The sequence below is a fragment of the Somniosus microcephalus genome, chromosome 14 (genome assembly GCF_052327205.1).
Source record: "Somniosus microcephalus isolate GS21.2 chromosome 14, FLI_Smic_1.0, whole genome shotgun sequence".
Classification (NCBI taxonomy): domain Eukaryota; kingdom Metazoa; phylum Chordata; class Chondrichthyes; order Squaliformes; family Somniosidae; genus Somniosus; species Somniosus microcephalus.
The window spans coordinates 97617748-97639883 of record NC_141000.1 but is presented as its reverse complement, the minus strand read 5'-3'; the positions used below and the strand labels follow the sequence as shown (position 1 = coordinate 97639883).

Genomic DNA, 22136 nt, shown 5'->3' with positions numbered 1-22136 from the left:
CATGGGACAGGGAGCTCAGGGTCCTGCTCACCTAATCTACATTTGCTCTCCCTGATGTAAAGGTTGGGAGAAGTACATGTAATTCGCTACCTCACCCAGAAGGAGTGTTTGGGACCCTGGATGATGGCATGGGAGGAGGTGAATGGACAGGTGTTGCACCTACTGTGCTCCCGTGGGAAGGTGCCGGGGGAAGGGGAACAGGTTTTAGGGGTGATGGAAGAATGGACTCGGGTGTCACGGAGGGAAAGGTCCCTTCAGAATGCTATGGGGAAGATGAGTTTGGTGGTGGGATCCTGTTGGAGGTGGCGAAGATGACTGAAAATGATCTGAGGAATAGGGAGGCAACATCTACAGTATTTTGTTCTTTGTGACATGAGTCTGAGTTGTGTGGTGTTCAGAATGAAACGGTGTCAATAACATCCAATCTGCCGTGTGACCTGTGGTTGTACGTGGCTTGGATACTGAATATGTTGATGAAATTACCGTCATTGCTCCAAGTCGTGTTTATGCAATGAAATCCAAACCTGCAGAACCCGCTGAACAGACGGTGTTTTTCACGAGTTACACTAATATTAATGAGCGAATATAACTGGATGCAAGGAATCGAAAGCGAACAGGAAGAATGGATTCACATTTGGAAGCAGGTTTTTTTTTCAGGTGCTAACCCCAAGGACATCTATCAAATGAGAACCCAGATTGAATGAATAGAACTCTTCATTTGAGAATACGTGAAGAAATATTCCCTTAAATACGGCGAATGACTACAGATATGTTGCCATGGGTGATACCCGTTGTGAGCGTAATACAACTTGTCGCGTTCGTCTTTTAACACTTTATAATTCAGCTTCAGAAAGATTTTCGTGTCCTATGGCAGAAAGCGCGCTATTTAATGTCTTGCTTTAAAGTTATTGGGGGAGGGAGAAATCTGTTTAAACATTGGGAGCTGTTCAACCTTCTCTAATAACTAATAATCACAGACAATCAAAACGGTGCAATGTAGATTTTGACAATGTAGATTCCTCTGCCCGGGAAAAGGTGGGATAACAGTATTAAAATAAAAAGATAAAAACTATTTAATTTATTATTTTAACCGTATTGTTTCACGGACGGATCCCCCGCTTGGTCACTCGCTCCACACACTGACCCACCAACAACTGACATGTAGAATGAGGACTTTGTGTTTTAACCTCGGGTCAATTACTCCACATACTGCCTGCTTGTTGTTGCACTGGTTGCTGGAAGTGCCCTGTAGCCCTGGGCCTTTCACTGCCAAACAACTGAGTGTCCGAACAATTCTTCAACTTCCTTCTCAAAACACATTTTGAATCCTTGTGACCTGCCAGAAGTGTGTTCGGCGAAATAAGGCACGTGTTAATAGTGCATTAGTTGAACACCAAACCTATATGAATTGTGCATTAATTCCGAATCTGTAATTTATCTCAAATTTGCTTCCAAAGTACAATTATTTATGTACCTACTCGGTACAAAAGGATGGAATCTATAATATTCCTCGTGTTACTCTTACATGTACTTAAAGAACATAAAATATGAAGATGGTTTTCAAAGAGATCTTTATTGTTCCCGGCCTCCCTCAGCCCGTTGGTTCGCTTTCCAGGCGCTCAGTTCTACTGCCACTTAATTCTCCCAGTGAAGTGATTTCCAACTTGTCCCGACCTGATTCTGGTGTTAAGCGGTCGGTGTGAGACCACCTGCAGGAAGCCATCTCATATTCCTTGCAGAATAATTCCTGCAATGTCAATCCCAGTTTGCTATGATGGGACTCAGTTGGACGCTTTATAAACGTGAGCAGAAGTTATTGAAATGCTTTAAGAAAGTGGACAACCCCTCCTGAGTACTCAAAACATTTACAATGTATATGGTCAGCTCTGCATAGCTCTCTTCTGGCTAGGAAGTACATAGCACAGAAACAGGCCATTCGGCCCAACTGAGCTACATGTTTTGCTCTACAGGAGCCTCCTCCCACCCTACTTCATCTAACCCTATCAGCATAACATGTGTTCCTTTCTCCCTCATTTACTTGTCTAGCTTCCCCTTAAATGCATCTATACTATTCGCTTCAACTACTCCTTGTGGTAGCAAGTTCCACATTCTCACCACTCTCTGGGTAAAGAAGTTTCTCCTGAATTCCTTGTTGGATTTATTAGTGACCATCTTATACTCATGACCCCTAGTTTTGGATTACCCCACAAGTGGAAACAGCTTCTCTATGTCGAGTCGGACGCTGGCAGTGAAAGGAGAGTCCATTGTCAGCCAAGGAGTGTAAACCAGGGTTGATTGCAAGTCGATACTCTAGCTAGAGATCAGCAGGTACAATTTAAGTTTAAGACTATCAAATCCACACGAAAAAGTTATATGCGGTTTATTTAACAATTTGGATCAAATTCTTCTCTCCTTCTGCAGACTGATTATAGCACCATCTTTCCTTTGTGTGCCAGAGGATGAAGTAAAAGTGTACAAGTCTTAACAAAAGAAGTTACGTCCCCAGACCATGATTTCCTTATCTGTCCCATGTTATTTTATTATTTACTATAAGCCTTAGACCCAAAAGAAGTATGAACATAAGAAAATGACGGACTGGAAAAGACCTGCTGGTCCATGACCCTTCCCCATACAGTTATGTTGCAATTAAGCATCATGAGCCCCCCAGTACTCCCACTCACCAGCAGCCGTGAAATCTCCCGGGAGAAGCAAAATAAAACTGTATTTTTTTTTAACTCTAGGCCGATTCAGGGAAAAAAATAATGCTAGAAAATTCCTCTCTGACCCCTAAAGGTGATCAAAATGAGTTCCAGAAGACCACAGTGACCATGAGGCATATCATCCAACCTCCCTCTTGTATGCAGTGATATCAGACTCAGCCAGGAACTATCCAGCACCCTTCTGAATGCCTGCACCAAATTCTGAATCAACTTGTTCCAGAGGTCAATGACCCTCTGTGAATAGAAAGGCCACCTGACATCTAGTCTATATGCACGTTCTCTGGTTCTCCCAAACCTATCTAATTCAAATAGCCAATCCACATGGATACAGTTCCTTCCTTTCTCAATCAAGTCTCTGCAAAGTCTACAATATTCTAGTGTAGAAAGGCCCAGCTCTCTGTCTATGATGATAACTAAGGGAACTTACACTAGGTATTCATTCTAGTGGTTCTCCTCTGAAACCTTTCCACAGTTTTTGTATCACCCACCGTGTAAGGGGACCAAAACTGGGCACAATATTCTGAATAAGGCCCAACGAAAGTCTTGTACAAAGACATTATAATGTTCTTTTGTTTTATGTTGGATCATCCTAGCAATTCAACCTACAACTCTACAGGACTTTATTATAGTCTTGTGACACTGAACTTGCAACTTTTTAGACTCATGCACTGTAACACCTAGATAGGTCTCTTTCTTGCTCAACAAACTTCAGTTCGAAACATGATATATACCCAAGCATAGAACTACATTTATCTACATTAAATGTCATCTACCAGATGAAGGCCAATTCCCCTTTGCATTTAGATCTGATTGTAGTCTTTGTTCTCATCCAAGGATATAACACCAGTACACATCTTTATGCCATCTGCAAACTGTTGACAATTTCTCCAATGTCTTCATCCAGATCATTAATATAGATAGTGAAGAGAAGGTCCTAACATCAACCCCCGCAGATCCACTACCATTATTAACCACACATTGCTTATGAGAATACAAGCAATTCCTTATCCACCCAGGATCTATCTCCCCTCCAATCCCACTTTATAAATTACCCTATTGTGTGGCAAGTTGTCAAAAACTTTTGGAAAATCCAAGTATACTATGTTGACTAGGTTACCTTCATCCACCTGGTAACCTCATCAAAAACTTCAGGTTGGATAGGCATGGCCTTCTTTTCCAGAAGTCATGTTAAGAGTTTCTAATAATCCCTTTTCTATCCAGGTGGTCATACTGAGAATCCCGAATCATCCCCTCCAGCAACTTGCTTATAACCAAAGTCCAGTTAATGGGCCTATAATTTCCTGGGTCTGACTTGTTGCCCTTTTTGAATATTGGTACAACATTAGATCCTCCAGTCCAGTGAGCTGTTATAAATATAAGCAAAGCTTAGCACAGCACCCATCTCTTTGGGCACCTTTAGGCAAATGCAGCTCAATTAGATTTGAGACCACTTATTCTTTCCAGGATTACAAAATTAGTGTCAACTGTATATTGAGTTAATGGTAACTGAGCATAGTCTACATAGTATATATTTGCATATGTATTCTGCAATCATTTAGTTTTCTAAATATCAAATCTTAAGGAAAAATAACACAAAGGAATATAAGAATTGGAATACAGTTCGTGTATTGGTTGAATTCTTGCTCTGATATTTCTCAGTTTACAGTGCTGAAATTAATTTCAGTGCAATTATTGGGGTTCATTTGACCTCACTGCTGCAAAAAATAAGATGCGTTAAATATTAAAATTGAAGTTTACTTATTGGGGGGAATTTTGAAGAACATCAGATTTGACTTTTTAAGAAACGTGGTTAAAATGTTGTAGAAAATCCAAATTAGGAAAACAAACCTGCACTTCAAATGTACATTTACACATTATAAAAATCAGAGATTTACCGTGTTATGTCCAGCCTTGAACTATTTTGAAGTGGCTAGTAGTGTAACGTTGTTTACACTTGCCGTTACAATGCCGGGCTCTCACCTTACACACATGCTACACTGGCATTCTCTGCTTTCTTCTGCACTCAATAAAATACTTGATACACAAAATATATGAATAACATATTATTTTAAACAGGACCGGGAAATGGGATTATAAAGGATAGCGAAATGGATCTTTTAAAGAGCCGGCACTGGCACAATGGGACGATTGGCCTCCTCAATCATAAGTTGCTATTGATTCTATGAATTCGGGTAACAATTCAGCCGATGAGGGATAAACTTTTAAAGGAAAGTCCATCCAAATAAAAAAGAAATCCATAAAACTGCGAGTCATTTATCAATTGTTATTAAGAGCCGAGAAAAGACTGCATTGCCCCTTTAAGAAAACTCGGAACGGCCCATTTAAAACTGTGTTGAAATTGTTTTTTGATACTTGTGGGAATCAATCTCTTTCCTGCTGGTTTAAATCCTCGATTGAGATGTTTGCCTTCTCCTCTCCCATGCTGTGGACAGGTGCTGAGAGACATGATCTGCTGCAGTTTATGCGGGTTTAATGGAATCAGTGTTATTTTATAATTCAGTTTAAACTGCTTTGTGAAGCGCTAATGTCGTTATTTTGGATTTTTTTTTTAAATAATTCAATCGACGGTGAGCGAGGCAGCGGCCGTCCCTCTTTAATAAACTTACTGCACGCCACCCAATGCAACGCCGTTTGTTCTTGACCATGGGAAATTGTCTCCTATCAAAATCTCTTAATCTTCTCTCGGCGTGTATTTCTACAGATGTCAACATCAAGGACAAACTGAGCCGCAGACACGATTCCACACTTAATTAAAACCGGATTTGTGTAACGGAACATTGGCCAAGTGATGCAAAAACTGCATGAATACATTGGTACTTGTGACAGTTCTTGTATTTTGGCAGTGGCGGATGATACTGTTTGCAAATCTTTTCAATCACTGGCAGGTATTAATTATTCATACTGATGTAGATTTAATGGCGAAATGGCTGATCCCAGGAGTTCTACAGTGGCTTTGGGCTGAAAGTCCTAGTCCAGTCCCCCCCCCCCCTCCTTCTGTTGCTCCCCTACAGCACGGTGAGTGTTGTTAGGGGTTACTTTCTACCACTACATGAACAACCGTGCTACATGGCCAGACTTTACGCTTTTGCTGTCGCTCTCCCAATGTCAAATTTTCACTTAAAGTCAATTAACCCAAAAATCAAAGTTCACCAACGGAGACACACTTGAATAAGCTTTGATAAGTGGAAATATTTTATGAAAAATGTCAGAAACAGCAGCTTCATATGTCACATTTAACCCACAGCATAAAACAGCTGTAACATGAAAATATGCTTCAAGGCAGAATTCAAAAATCAAATTTAAAAAGTAATAAATGCACACAAAATTGCTAAAGGAGAAATGGATAACAGCCTGAATTTCCCAAATCTCCTCCTACAAATGACAATTTTTTAATGTGAAGACTTATGGATAATGTCCCTCGCACACCACCAAAACAGTCCTGACCAAAGCCACAAATGACATTCTCTGTGACTGCAATCATGTTGCATTATACCTCCTCATTCTCCTTGATCTTTTTGCACCGTTTGGCATCCTTCTTCAATACCTGTCAGCCGTTGTCCAGCTTGCTGGAATTGCCCTCATTTTGTTCGACTCTTACCCATCCAGTCATGGCTAGACTATATCCAGCAATGGCTTCTCTTCCAGCACTTGCACTGTTGCCTCTGAAGTCTATCCTTGGCCCCTTCTCTTCCTCATCTACATACTGCCCCTTGGCAATGTCAAATACAGACATAGGGTCAGCTTCCACATGTAAGCTGATGAAAGCCAGCTCTAAATCCCCACCTCCTCGATTGACCCCTTCACTGCCTCTTGGATGAGCTGCAATTTTCTCCAGCTAAACATTGGGGATATTGAAGCCATCATCTTCATCCCCACTGCAATCTCTGTACTCAAACTTCACTGCCTCAGCCACTGCCTCAGGCTGAATCAGACTGTTTGTAACCTCTGCATCTTATTCAACCCTGAGCTGAGCTTCTGATCTCTTATCTTCTCCATCACAAAGACTACCTACTTTCACCTGAATGACATCAACGGTTTATGCCCAACCTAAGCCAATCTGTCACTGAACTCTTTCTCCATGACTGTCACCTCCAGACTTGACTATTCCAATGTTCTCCTGTCTCACCCCAGCATTCACTTAAGATAGCTTCCAGCTGACTCTAGTGAGGTCTGAAGAGCAATATCATGGTGCGGTGCAGAGGAGAACAATTAATTTGTACGTGTATACAACGCTTGACTAGATTATTTGCTATGATATCTATGATCATTGACATTGCTAAATATTTTGCAATATACTTATATCCCTATATATATGGTTGAAATATTCTACAAATTTATCTGGCCTCTGAGATATATGGAGTTAAATTGTTTGTCCTATGAACTCTGTGATTCTGGTGAAACAGACAGAAGGATAGCATGTGTCAGTCTTGGCTCAGTAGGCAGCACTCTTGCCTCTGAGTCAGACTGTGTGGCTTCAAGTCCCACTCCAGAGACTTGAGCACAAAATCTAGGCTGACACTCCAGTGAAAACACTTCATCCATCTTTCAGATTAACAGTTAAACTGAGGTCCCATCTGCCCTTTCTATTTGAAGAAGAGCAGGGAAGTTCTCCCGGTACAACTTATCCCTCTCTCAACATCCCTGAAACAGATTATCCTGTTTGTAGGACCTTGCTGTGCGCAGATTGGCTGCCGCATTTCCCTACATTAGAACAGTGTCGACACTTCAAAATAGTACTTCATTGGCTGTAAAGCACTTGAGGATGTCCTGAGGTTGAAAAAGGTGCTATATAAATGCAAGTTCTTTCTTTTTTCTTTCAAGCATATGTAAACATTGCAATGAGTCCCTCTTACCTACATTGAGGAGAATACCTCTAATGAATATGTTGTCCCATGGCATGACCAAACACTCCAAGGTCTGTTCCCTGGATCAGATTTGTTGCTGCGTTTGAGTTTTCATACCACTTTTTCTGTTGTTAGCTGATACCTCCTCAGCCTTCCATTTACATATTTCAAAAATCTTCAGATCTGTATCTGAGTTGATAAGCATAAAAAATTTAGTCTTTTCTTATTTTGTAATTAATTCTCATTGCTTATTCCCACATTTGAAATACCATTTTAATTTCATTCAAATCCACTTATAATCAGGACAGCACAAAAGGACACCAGTCTGCTAACACAAGGGCCACACATTAGTTGAAAGAACCTTTTAAATATGAAATTGATGGGGAAAATTAATGGACTGAGTATTCAAAAGGTTACCCTAGCAAAATGTGATTATACTTCAAAAAGACTTTATCAGCTTGAAAAACAATCTACAGAATGTTACAAGAAAATTGTCAGGATACTGATTTCATTTTAATTCGCTGTCAATTCACCATTATTGGTCTGTTTTATCGAATGATTTTAGTTTTTAGAACTTTACAATAAAAATATGGTCGATAGGGCTGACCAGCTTTTTTAAATATTCAGTCGCAGGATTTGGGTGTTGCTGGCAAGGTCAGCATTTATTGCCCATCCTTAGTTGCCCTTGAGAAGGTGGTGGTGAGCTGCGTCTGCTGCCCTTTTTCCTTCTAGGTGGTAGAGGTCGCGGGTTTGGGAGGTGCTGTTGAAGAAGGCTTGGCGAGTTGCTGTAGTGCATCTTGTAGATGGTACACACTGCAGCCACGGTGCACCGGTGGTGGAGGGAGTGAATGTTTAAGGTGATGGATGGGGTGCCGATCAAATGGGTTGCTTTGTCCTGGATTGTGTTGTTTGGATAAAAGTGCCGGTTCTGATTTTGAGCAAGATCTGGTTTAATACCTTGATATTTTTCCATTTTAAGGGTAACAATAATGGAGGGATGGGCACAGTAAAACAAGATTGCTCACCAGAAATTCAACAGTACTGGAACTGTGCAGAGGAGTTAAAAGTGTTAGATGAATTTAGTGTACAAAGATAGCAAGATTTTTATACCAAAAAGCAAAAAGAAATGTTGCAAAAGATTCATGAGCGAGTGAGGGCACAGAGAAGTCTATGGAAAAACCAAAGGAGGTCATGCAAAATCCCAAAATAAATCAGGACATTCTTCGTGTGGTAGCAATTTTTTCATCCTGCTTAAAATCTACATCAAACCAACACGCAAATCCACTGAAACCTCATCTAGTGTCACATCAACTGGACCAGTTTTGTTCAACTGGCAAGGTAAGAACTATTTGATAGTTAGAGCTCATTACTCAGACTACCCAACGCTGTGCCCAATATACAACCTGGGAAAAATGGTGATAAGTTGCATGAAAGCTATTTTCCCTGACATAAAATACCTAGTGAAAATTAGTTTGCAATTAGTGTCAGCTGTGGATCAGTTGGTAGCACACTTGCCTCTGAGTCAGAAGGTTGTGGGTTCAAGTCCCACACCAGGGACTTGAGCACATAAAGCTAGGCTGACACTCCAGTGCAGTGCTGAGGGAGTGCTACACTGTCGGAGGTGCCGTCGTTCGGATGAGACGTTAAACTGAGGCCCCGTCTGCTTTCTCATGTGGATGTAAAAGATCCCATGGCACTATTTCGAAGAAGAGTAGGGGCATTATCTCCAGTGTTGTGGCCAATATTTATCCCTCAACCAACATAATAAAAACAGATTATCTGGTCATTTTCACATTGCTGTTTGTGGGAGCTTGCTGTGCACAAATTGGCTGCCACATTTCCCACATTACAACAGTGACTGCACTTCAAAAAGGATTTCATTGGCTGTAAAGTGTTTTGAGATGTCTGGTGCTTGTGAAAGGCGCTATATAAATGCAAGTCTTTCTCTTATTGCTGAATTCAGATAGGTTGCCAAAGAATGCCATTTCATTCACAGAACTTCAAATCTAAATTACCTATAGTTGAAAGAACTTGTGAAGAAACCATAGGACAATGGGATTCACTTGTGTAAGAGTCTCTTACCTTACTAGAGAATCCCATTAAAGAGTGGGTTATCACTGGTGCAACTACACAGCGGAAAGAGAATGATAGCTAATCTATCTATCATAGAAATGCTGAAGATATCCTGAAGACTGGTAATTCAGACACTGTAGAGCCTAGAAAACAGCAAAAAAAGCTCAAGTAAAAGTTTTATTTTGATAAGGGAACAATCAGTCTTCTAACACTTGTGGAATCTGCTGATAAAGTGTACCTTAGAAATTACACCACAAATACTTGGACATAGAAAGGTACTATCAAGAAGCAGGTGCATCCAAGGTCATATATGAAAGAGCAAATTGCATTGCTTAGATGCAATTGTCATAACATCAGAGAAGCAACAGCAACTTGTAATTATATAATATCCTCAAAGAAAATAAGTGTCTCAGAGTAAATTGGCTCAAAGGTGGACCCCAAGCAGGAAAAAGGAGGAAATTTAGTGGAGTGGGGGTAGGGAGAGGACCATTGACACAGTCAAAGAGAAGGGTTTATAAGAAGCTCTTGAAGATAGGAATGGGGTAGCAAGGTACAGTGATTTGGGGAGAGAATTCCAGAGAGCATGGGGTATAGTGGAAGAAATGAGGAATGGACTTCTTAATCAATTAGTATGGATGCAGCAATCAGATAGTCTGACCTAAATGTATCACCTTTACCATCTTACAGATCAGCAACCGATAAAGAAGGATAACTAAAAACAAGCACACTACCAAGTGAAATTCCTGAAGTATAAAGTTTTAATCATGAGATTAAATGCCTAGAAAGACTTGTAGAGACATGTTAAAAGGCTAAAAGGTTTTAGATGTAACTATATATGGCATTACCATCGCCGAATTCCCCACCATCAACATCCTGGGGGTCACCATTGACCAGAAACGTAACTGGACCAGCCACATAAATACTGTGGGTACAAGAGCAGGTCACAGGCTGGATATTTTGCAGTGAGCGACACACCTCCTGACTCCCCAAAGCCTTTCCACCATCTACAAGGCACAAGGAGTGTGATGGAATACTCCCCACTTGCCTGGATGAGTGCAACTCCAACAACACTCAAGAAGCTTGACACCATCCAGGACAAAGCAGCCCGTTTGATTGGCACCCCATCCACCACCTTAAACATTTACTCTGTCCACCACCAGTGCACCATAGCTTCAGTGTATACCATCTACAAGGTGCACTGCAGCAACTCACCAAGGCTTCTTTGACAGCACCTCCAAAACCCACGACCTCTACCATCTAGAAGGACAAGGGCAGCAGGCACATGGGAACACCAGCACCTCTAAGTCACACACCATCCTGACTTGGAAATATATCGCCGTTCCTTCATCGTTGCTGGGTCAAAATCCTGGAACTCCCTACCTAACATACTAGTGGAGTACCTTCACCACAAGGACTGCAGCGGTTGAAGAAGGTAGCTCAACACCACCTTCTCAAGGGCAATTAGGGATGGGGAATAAATGCTGGCCTTGCCAGCGACACCCACATCAAGAAATAAAGAGATTCTGTATCACAACATAGGTATATTTTCTTACAGGCTTACTAGTAAAAGAACCATTTAATTGTAAGTAAGTGTAAATGTTTATTTTTGAAGAAAAATAGATGTAATAATGTTTCGGTTTGAGTATGAGAATCCATAGATATTCCTCCAGCACCGGTGAATATTCTATCAGTCTTTCAATTAAACAACTGATTAGATCCAGATTAAAGAAGTGGGTCTGCAGATAGAGTTTGTAAGCTCACGGTGAAGCTATTTTAAACCATAATAATTATAGCTGTTATTCCTTTAATAACTCGATTCATTAAATTCTGATTACAAACCCTAAGGACAATATAAAAATAAGGGTGCAGTTATACGGTTACTTTTGCATAGGAGCATAAACCATCATCTTCGCTCCTTAAGACGTCCTGAATTAATTTGAAACCATCATTTATGTACATGACTTCACAGCTGCATGTTTAAGAAAATGTAACTGTCGCTTTTTAATGCAACAGATTCTGATGCCATAATAAAGCATTCAGAAAGAGATAGAAAATACATTGCCGGTCCCAGTAAGAATTTCTTTTACAAAAGTGCGGAAAATCGACATCAAACTCTAGAACTAAAATCTGGGGCCTGTTCCAAGGCTGAATCTCCTGGGTTGTTTCAGATTAGAGGGGGACTTGGTACGCCAAAATTTGTGGTCATAAATTTACAACGTTCAGATTAATCTCGGTTACTGTTTTCTGTCACTTTGCACCAATGCAGTCATCTTCAGCATCTCATCAATACAAACGTGGCAGTTTAACCAGGAAATCGGATTCCAATTTGACTATTAAACACATTCAAACCAAGTGGCACACCTCTCTACGTAATCTGGGAACTTTCAAAAATGTTATTAATTGTTTTAATATTAGGGGAGAAAGAGGGTTCCTATCTGCCCTCTCACAACAATAAAAAATAGCCATTGGGAAGTGAAGCGTGCATCCACGCTGGCGTGAGCTGAGTTTCTTTGCGGCCGACTTCAGAGCGACCTGTTGCAAAGTGCCGTAGACCTCAAGTCTGACCACCGCACCCCACGCCCCCCTGAGAGTGGCAGCTGCAGTATAACTGCGGTCTTTAAGAACGAGAGGCAAATCACGAAACTTTTGAGAATTGAAAGTTGATAATACATTAAAATACCACTCACTTTTTAACGGGTACAATTGTTTGATTTATTCCACAACTTTATTTTAAAGGGATCAATAAACTGTTATGAGACGATAACCCCGTGTATACAGAATCAGAAGGCAGTTGCAAAGGGAGTACATTAAAAACATAGTATTAATTTCCAAATCTACCATTTATAGAATGCTTGTTATGGATTAGTTTAAAAAGTTGGTCGGGGCGAAGCAGATTTCAACGTGCATTTTTTTTTGTTTGTTTTATGCTATGACCCTACTTTTGGAAGATCTGCGCTTTAACTTGGTCCAAAAAAGATAGTCCCTCTAATGAAACTGTTTCTTAAATAATAATTAGAAATTTAATCTGAGGATTTTCGTTAAAACATTCATGAATCTGATCAAATGCATTGGGAAAACAACCCGAAAATATCCTTCGTAACTGTTTCCGCTTCTATTCGTTGTCTAAACCGTACGCCAGTCCCTAGATTTCCAGGTGTCTATTTCCCTCATTTAATTACAAACAGGGTCTCGGGTTTCTTCTCCCTCCTGATTAGATGCTGGAAGCAGGCTCAGGGGTTGGACAGTAATATCCCTGGGAAAGGACATTAAAATGAATGAAGGGGTGAAATTGCCTTATAAATACCAACACGCGACCAGCGTGTGCAGCACAGCCGCCGCTTGCAGTTGTTTATGTAGATGTGCTGCTGGCCACGGTCATAGGAACATTCTGGTCTCAGCAAATGGGAAGGAAGGTATAAAAAAAAAGTAACAGATCAGCTGAAAGAAAATGTTTTTTTTAATTATTACTATTATTTAAAAATGAATGCGGGGGAATGACATATCAAGCAATTTCAATTGTGAATTATTTTACAGCTTGTAGTTCTGAGCCCTCTTCTCTGCCTCTGATAATGCACCATCCAAACGCTGCCGAATGCCTCTCAACCTCCAACCAGGGAACCAGTGTGGTTTCAACAGGTAACGGGCAAACACAGTAATCTTTGTTCTTCTTTAGAATATGCGTTTATTGTACCAATTACACTTTAAAAAGTAATACATTCAGCTACAAGGAGGATACAGAGTGAGGGATATTGGCATACTTCAAGACTGAAGGAGGTCTCACAGGAGTGGCCAGGGCCTGAAGGTCTGTCTTAGCACTGTTCCCAAATATATACATAGATGTAGAGGTGAAAGTTGTCATCAGATGTTAGGGCTTGCATTTATATAGCACCTTTAACATTGAAAAACATCCCAAAGCACTTCACAGAGCAGTAATGTCAAAAATGGACACTAAGCTAAAGAAAGAGATATTAGCAGAGGCAACCAAAGGCTTGGTCAAAAATATGGGTTTTAAGGAGGGTCTTCGAGGAGGAGAAGGAGGCAGTGAGGCCTAGGTACTGAAGGCACAGCCATCAATGATGGGGCGAAGGGGATGGAACAAGAGGCCAGAGTCAGAGGAACGGAAAATTAAAGGGAGTTACAGCACTGGAGAAAGTTATAAAGACAGGGAGGGGTGAGGCCATGAAGTGATATAAATGCAAGGATTTTCTGAAGATATTTATAGGCAGGCTAAAGTTTACACTAGTTGTCATTTTTGCATAAATGGCACAAGATGTCAAGCTCATTAAATATAGTACAAGTTACGATCAACTCTGATTACACTTCATATACAGAAGGCAATGTTGTTGGTGTTTTATATAGTTCAGACTAATCCAGAATATCAAGTCTTTGTTAAAAAATTGCAAAATGAGGCTTCCTTTGTCAGGCGCACTCTGTAATTAGTTTCATGAACTGTGTTGTTCTTTGAAAATTATATAGAATAAAATAATATATTAGACCAGTAGAACTGTTTCACTTGTGTCTAAGAGTAAATTATTGGTAAACAAAATATTGGAGGAACTTTAGGTTACTTAGGACTTTGTTCTGGTTTCTTTGCACACATTGGGGGAGAGATCCTCTGTGCAACATGTAATAAAATTGTAAACCATTCTTTATTAATGTATTTACTGTTTTGTTACACACACTAAACAGAGGAAATCATCCCCTATCAAGTTTCATTATATCACAATTAATTTTACAGAGCTGGAATAAGTTCAGCTTATTTCAGTGGCTGAAAATACATAAATTCAAACTTCGGTGGTTTATTTTTAGTTGCTGTTAACGGGAGCTGGTGGGGCAACATTGGCTGAGAAAGAGCTGTTTTCTATAAATAGGAATCATGCTGCAAGCAAAAAAAAGTCCACAAATTCGAATCTATAAATATCCAATATGTCTCCACCATTTTCGATGTTTTCCTTTATCTAAAAACTTTTGTTATGCGAGTCTTTTTACAAATTCGGTGTACATGTTCCCTAAAAATTATTTTCTTCACTAAACTGTGCTAGTTGTCTTTTCAAAATGAATTATGCAGTTTAGAACAATTTTTATTTTTTTAAATGTCAAAGTAGAAAATACATGAACCATTTTTAAACCGAAGACCCGTCTGCCCTCTCAGGGGGACAGAAAAGATCTCATGACACTATTTTCGAAGAAGAGCTGGGGAGTTATCCCCAGTGTCCTGGCTAATATTTATCCCTCAATCAGCATCACTAAAACAGATTAGCTGGTCAGTAGCACATTGCTGTTTGTGGGAGCTTGCTGTGCGCAAATTGGCTGCTGCGTTTCCTACATTACAACGGTGACTGCACTTCAAAAAAGTACTTCATTGGTTGTAAAGCACTTTGGGACGTCTAGAGATCGTGAAAGGCGTTTTATAAATGCAAGTGTTTCTTTTTTATTTGAATAGATAAATTGTAAAATGTCACTAAATATTCCTGACTCTGGATTTGTTTAGGGTAATGTTATCACAAATACAAAACCGCTTTCAATTATTCACTTGCTGCTTTAGTCATAATTATTCATCTGAAATTATATACAAATAATGTTTTCATTCTTAGTAATAGTTTTGTTTATTGATCAAATGCAGTAGAACCTTTAATTTTGAAACAGCTGTTCAACAAAATACTCAAATAATGTAAGACTAGAAATTACTGCCGACAAAGTTATTTTACAAAAGGTAATGTGCTCATATCACATTATTCTTTCTATTAGTTTGCTGGAGAATTAAAAATAAATAGTGGAAGAGGAATTATATGAACAGATTATGCCTGTGTACAATAACATCGCAGGTAGCAATTTCTAGGCTTCAGTAATTTATTTGTGAATATTACCAAATTAATCAAGTTTTGTCTACTTTATGCATTTTCTTACTAGTCCCGTCAGTTTTAACTTCGATCCAACCTTTGTCAGCACCCAAATGTTCCTTTATGCACCTCTCCCCGGGGTCTCTGACCAACACACCTGCAGGACTTCACTACTCCATGCCATCATGTCATTATGGGAGCCAACAATCTGCTTATGGGGTGATGGCAGGTGAGGCAAATACATTTTTCTCTCATTCTGTTATTATTGCAATTCCTTCTATGTTCCTATTTCTTAGTGATATGTGAACAAAATTACTCACAGGATGGTGAGTTGTCCATGACACTAGTAAGGGTTGAGATGGTGTGAAAGTGAAGGTCAATTTATCAATGACATCTCAACTCTGAGCTGTTTTACATCCTCCTGAAACACCCTGTCATCCTGTGTAATATATACAGCTCGAGTCTGTGGAGATCCTTTCATACCATTTTCAGAAAGTGCAGCTACCCCTCAATATAACGCATTATTTTACAGCGCTGTTTTTGATGCAGGTGGACGTAAAAGTTCCCATAGCACTATTTCAAAGAAGAGCAGGGGAGTTATCCCTGGTGTCCTGGCCAATATTTATCCCTCAATCAGCATAACAAAAACAGATTATCTGGTCATTATCACATTGCTGTTTGTGGGAGTTTGCTGTGCGCAAATTGGCTGCCGCATTTCCCACGTTACAACAGTGACTACACTTCAAAAAGTACTTAATTGGCTGTAAAGTGCTTTGAGATGTCCAGTGGTCATGAAAGGTGCTATATAAATGTAAGTCTTTTTTTTAAGCCTTTCTTTCAATATTTTGCCTAGCTCTAAAATGGCGCTTTGGAACTGAACATGAACCCTTGCTTTTTATCATAACACAAATGCCACAAGTGGTTAGATAAGTTAGCTAAGCAAGGAAGTCTCTCTTATTGGTATAGGTCCATTTGATGAATTTGAGCACACACCATTCCCAACCGTCCACTTACTTATATGATCCTTGGCCATCTTGAACGGCCGGAGGTCGGTGTGCTAAGACATAGAGCATGCTTCTGGGAGCAGTATTGAGGACAGTTCCACAACTACGGGAGCCTGGGTTGCAGCCTTTTCAAATCATGGTATGAAGAGTACAATGCTTGGTTAAAAGATACCTTTTGCTGGTATCTCCAGGGGTCTAATGGTAAAGTTTTGATGGCTGTCTCTCAGTCAGATTCTGTAATCCACTCCAGTTTTCTTATCAGCTAGGACATCGGCACTGTCTTCAACCAGCTTCAGAGTGGTAGACAACGGTGTGTCCAAAGGTGTTACATAGTTATATGGCACCCCACACTAATATTTTTCTTGGCTGGGAATAGTGTTATATTGAGGAAGTGGTATGTTTACTTGCTGCAGATTAGTGGCACGGACAACATCTCCTTGCGTTCAAATCAAACTACTGAAGTGTTATTGTAGCACGATTTGAACTATAGTAATAACAGGTTTTATTTTAATGCATGTTATGTGAGTATATCAAAGCCTGTATATATCACATAGAGTAATCCCATTGTTAAAAAAAACTTTCATCTACATCGTTGATGCCTCGGAGTAGATTTGTTCCAGTATGAAGAGAAAATAAATGGCACAAATCATATTTATTTTACTGTTGCCAATATTGTAATTAATTCTGACTGCAGAACATGGAGTTCTTAATATCAGACAGACACAACCAGTTAAAAGGTGTCATACAGAAGCTAAACATATTTCCTACACGTGTATCAGCAAAGTCAGAGACCATATGGGACACCTTTTAGTTATCTGTTCAAGAGGAGTAGCATCAAATGCAGGTCATTTGCCTATCTTATTACAGAAATGGAGCATGGCAGTATGAACTAAAACTAAATAATTAATTTTAATAAGGTAGAATAAGCAATAGCTGTCTTAAATTGTGGATTTTTATGAACCCTTGGGAAACTTCTAAATAATGACCCAATCAGCAATATCATACTGCTCTGTAACACACTCTGGTCCAGCTAGTTTTCTGTTTCTTTGAATGCTTAACATATTAAAAGTAGAATTATTCATATACGTGCTTTAACTATAGTTTTTTTTCAGGGATGTGTTTTGATTGTCTAAGAATAGATTAAAAGCAATTTATTATCTAATTGAGCAAAATAGTGACATTCTTTGCAAAATACCAGATTCTTGAAGTCAAAACTAAGGCGCAATAGGAAAACTGCTAATTATGTAATCGTACCAGATTAACAATGTTTATCCATTTGATGCAGCTCTTAAAAAAGGAAAAATTCTGAAATCACATGATTTAGACTTTTGAACTGAAAGTTGTGATGAATTTTACTTTTGATTCAATCACTGTCGATAGCCAAGAGGGAAAGACAACGCAGTGGGCATGGAGGGAAATAAAGGAGTAGATGGACAGGTGAGGAGAAGGTCAAAATCAGTAGGAGGCCAATGGAAGGGAGAATTCATCAGATGGAGATCAGGGAGGGATGGAACTGCCAGTAAGTGGGCAACACCAGAGTCAGACAATAAAGACATAAGTTCAATGACAAAATACTAAAACTTGTCAGGTATTCCCGGATAGCTAAGCAACATAAAATATATTAGAGAATAGTGATCCATGACGGAGATGATTAAACATCTTAGATTATTCCACTTCTTCCTGTCTTAAACTCTGATCATCCTGCTACAAGCACAAATGTCAGAAGGCAATAATAATGATTTCTGTATATTATGTCTATATAAAAGAGTCCTGTAGCTGATTAAACAAATAGCCCAGGATAAGATGAGATAGTGAACTTCTGTTAAAGTTATCTTAATATTTGTATTCTCAGATTCAAATTAGCATTTTAATGTATCTTATTAAAACAATAAAACATTTAGCATTCCCTTGCTTCATGAGTGGAGTTCAGACCAGAAGTATAATATTTGCACATTTAATTTGACTGCAATTTTTCCACGGAGTCACTGATGATTCACGAAATGGGGAAATGTGATGACTTTTATAGAAGCGTTTTGCATAAAGTTTTAAGACTTCAATCCAAAAAAAAAATCCCCTAACTTTGCAGAAATTCAGGGATTCCGACCAAAGCATGCACTCCGTGGAAAACATGCAACCGCTTATCGATATGTCTGATGCCCAAAAATATTCTTGTGTTTACTTAGTGCTACTTGTATGAATGGCATATTCGACAGGTACTACCTGGTTTCATGTATTTTTTAATAGTGTGCTTTTAACAGTCTGCAGTGTTGCCTCTATATGCACAGGTGGGCTTGCTCCATGTCTGTATAAACTGCCTGACCACACGCTGAGCGCCTCTTCATGTACACTGGGACATGGATTTGCCCCCATTCATCAGTCAGTCCTAAGCGAAGAATCAGTTGTCATCGACTTCAAACAGGAGTTCCGAAAAAAGAATAAAACTGTTGAGGAGCCAGTTGCTATGGATTCTCCAGAAATCAAGGAGCTGGAAATGTTTGCAAATCAATTTAAATTAAGAAGAATAAAGTTAGGTAAATAATGGTCTTATTTTATTAACCATGTGCCACATTCATTTGCTAACATCTGTGATATACTTAGTAACTATTTGAACATAAAATAAAGAATCAAAAATACATTACAAATAATGGGGGGAAAAATTTGGTTGCTTTGCGCCTCCTGTTAGCGCCCTAAGAGGGCACTAAGCAACTAGCGTCCGGGCGCGGTGATGTTTGTGCCGCTCGCAAAATTGACCAGACATTTTGCGGCAACACTAAACACTATCACCACGATCTCCTGCGCCCGCAGATCGTGACGAGTGTCGAGCATGCAACGCCCCGGTAGTGCCCGGGACTAGATATTGAATGGCGCCCCCTGCCTTTCCGCCTGCCGCTAGCAATGACAGGTAGAGGGGAACGTTTTGCAATCGGGAAGGGACTGGGGGAGCGCTATTTAAAGGCGGCCGCTTCCTGCCTTTTTTTGTTGGCGACATTTTTGCACCACGCATTCTGAGAGGGAGAGAGAGACTTTTGGAGAGATTCAACGCTGTGTGAAAGCGTTTTGGGTACTGAGCAGCATTTTGCAGGTTCATTTTGATTTGCCCTTCCTTGCATCGATTTAGAAGAGACTATGGGGGCTGCACTCTGAGCTCCTTCCCTGAGCCTCTCCATTGTTCGTTCCAGCAGAATTGATGTACAGGTCTCTCCAGGCCGAGATTCAAGCCTGCAATGAGCAGGGTGTGGATGGAGAGCAAGATCGACCCTCCCCTTTAAGAACTGGCTGGCGCCAGTGTGTCTGTGTTCCATTGCTGACTGACATCACATGAGCTTCGCCAGTGCTCTGAGGTAGTTCCTCGCTCCTCGGCGTTAGCGCCTTAAGAGGTGTGAAGCGCCTGATTTAGCGCTCCAATCACCTCCAGGGGCGATAGAAGCCAAGTTTGCAGTCGGAGGCGATAATTAGCACCAGGCGCTAAACTTTGCGCCCGGCCGATAATGGCGCCCTAAATGGGGCGATACCGAATTTCTCCCCCCAATGTCTCAAAAAAGAGCTGGATATAATTCTGGGTTAAGTATGGACTCAGATGATCAAAAACTTTACAGAAAATGGTGTTTACGATGCTTCTGTGGGCTTACTATGGGAAAAGAAGTATTGGGGAATAGCTAAGGTTCTGCTTGAATACCCGTTGGGGAAAAAAAGCATAACCAAATTTTAAAACAAGGTGTGGTGGAATCCACAATAATTTCATGTTTCCTTATATTCGTATTAACATATCCCACGATTTCAAACAGTATAGGGCTAAGCACTTCAAGAATAAGGTCAATAGGGACAGGGTACTGAATTTGGATGATCAGCCATGATCTCATTAAATGGCGGAGCAGGCTCGAGGGGCCGAATGGCCGACTCCTGCTCCTATCTTCTATGTAAACTTCACTAAAAAGTGACTGCATGAATGTAGGCAGTGACATTCCAATAGAAAATCCTTTGGTTAAGAAGTCATAAACAGCAATTTTTGCTGCTAACTTTTTGATAAGAGTGCACGATACCATCCTCAGAGAAGGCTGCGAATGAAATGTGTGCAATATGGATACGGGAGCACTTAATCGTTATCGAGTGGGGGCGTTAATGGATTTAGCAAACTCAACATTTCTTTTGGAGATCATGATTTAGATTTCTCATTCATATTATAGTTTAATTCGGAGAATAGTTTTACAGTGGATCCAGAACACATTTCAATGTAAAACAGCAATATAAGATAGCGATGTACCATGAAGATGAGTTAGGCAGAACAGAAAGTCGGATTTTACAGATAAGTACTGATAAAACAATAATATTTGTGCTAATCAAGTGAGTGAGGTTGAGCTCAATTTTCTATTAGTAAAAGTATGAACATTTTACATTGTCAAGTCATTAGAAAAGGTAAACTTCCAGCTAACAAAATTAGTATCTTTTATTTCCTGAAGCTAAGGAAGCATTGATGTAAACTTATATTTTACTTTTACAATGTTGAATTTTAACATGAACTAGGGAAATCAATGTGGAAGAATAATGACGAAGCCGGGGTTCATGGTTCAAAGCACACAGGATAATCATACTTTTGCCATCATGGATAAAAAGTATTGGGGTAGATTTTTACTGGCACCGCTGGGCGGAATCAGGGCAGTAGTGCCCCTAGAATGGTGGAGGGGAAGTTTACTGCCCTGATCCCGATCCATCCAATGCCAACTTCAGAAGGGGCCACTGCGGGAGTGCCCAGGTTTTTTAATATGCAAATCAAGGTCTATGGAGTTTATAGGACCCCGACTGTCATGCCAGGATAGTACTGGGCGGCGCATGCACTGTGCACACTCGACACAGCAGCTACTGGTGGTTCAGCAAAAGAGGAGCCCGGTAGGTTTATTCTTCTGAAGACGGGAGGAACATGAGTGCTCCTCCGGACTCCACAAAAACAGCCTGGGCCAGTGCTGTACTGGATTCCCCCCCCCCTCTGAGAATGGACCTCCACCACCACCAATCTTTTTCCAGACAGTTATAATCTACCCCATTGTCTATATTATCTGAGAATTTACACCTCATCCGCTATCGCCCATTTTATGCTCCCACCGAGGTTGAAAGTTGCAGCAAGTTGCAGCCAATACATCAAATGTAAAATGGACAGGTATAAAAATACCTGCTCATGGCAATCTCTTAGGGAATAATGCCAATCTTCTGTCAGACAACCATGGAGTACTGGTAGCGTGAACGGGTTCATAGTCACAGTCCTGGCAATGTGGCTGTGACCAGCCAGTAACTGTAGGGAAGTACAAAAAGAGATGAGGAATGGATCTCCTCACAAAGTGAAAATGGGCATTGGATTAAAACTGAAATAAATATCTTTTGTCACTGCAAACCTGAGGGATAAAAATGTGCATTTAAGTCTTTCTAGTAATTTCAGTTCAGATAACATCAGAACACTGCACCTAACATAATGCAGTAGAGCAAAATATAAAACAACACTTAATCAAGTAGCCCAGTTTACAGATGGGTAACATATTACCCAGGAGCTCTGGGTTTTAATCCAGCCCAGACTGATGGGATCAAAGACTACTTATGCTGTAGGTTACAAATATCCGAAATTAAATTAGCTTAGTTTAGACAGTC

General features: G+C 40.1%; 1 protein-coding gene across 1 annotated transcript in view; it reads left to right on the top strand.

Moving 5' to 3' along the window:
- pou1f1 (POU class 1 homeobox 1) overlaps positions 1–22136 on the top strand; it is a 37841-nt gene that overhangs the window by 5683 nt on the left and 10022 nt on the right. Inside the window, exons 3-6 of the mRNA XM_086006077.1 lie at positions 11672–11842; positions 13193–13294; positions 15569–15727; positions 18788–19033. Coding sequence (XP_085862203.1) covers positions 11672–11842; positions 13193–13294; positions 15569–15727; positions 18788–19033 — 678 coding nt within the window. The remainder of the gene's footprint in view (positions 1–11671; positions 11843–13192; positions 13295–15568; positions 15728–18787; positions 19034–22136) is intronic.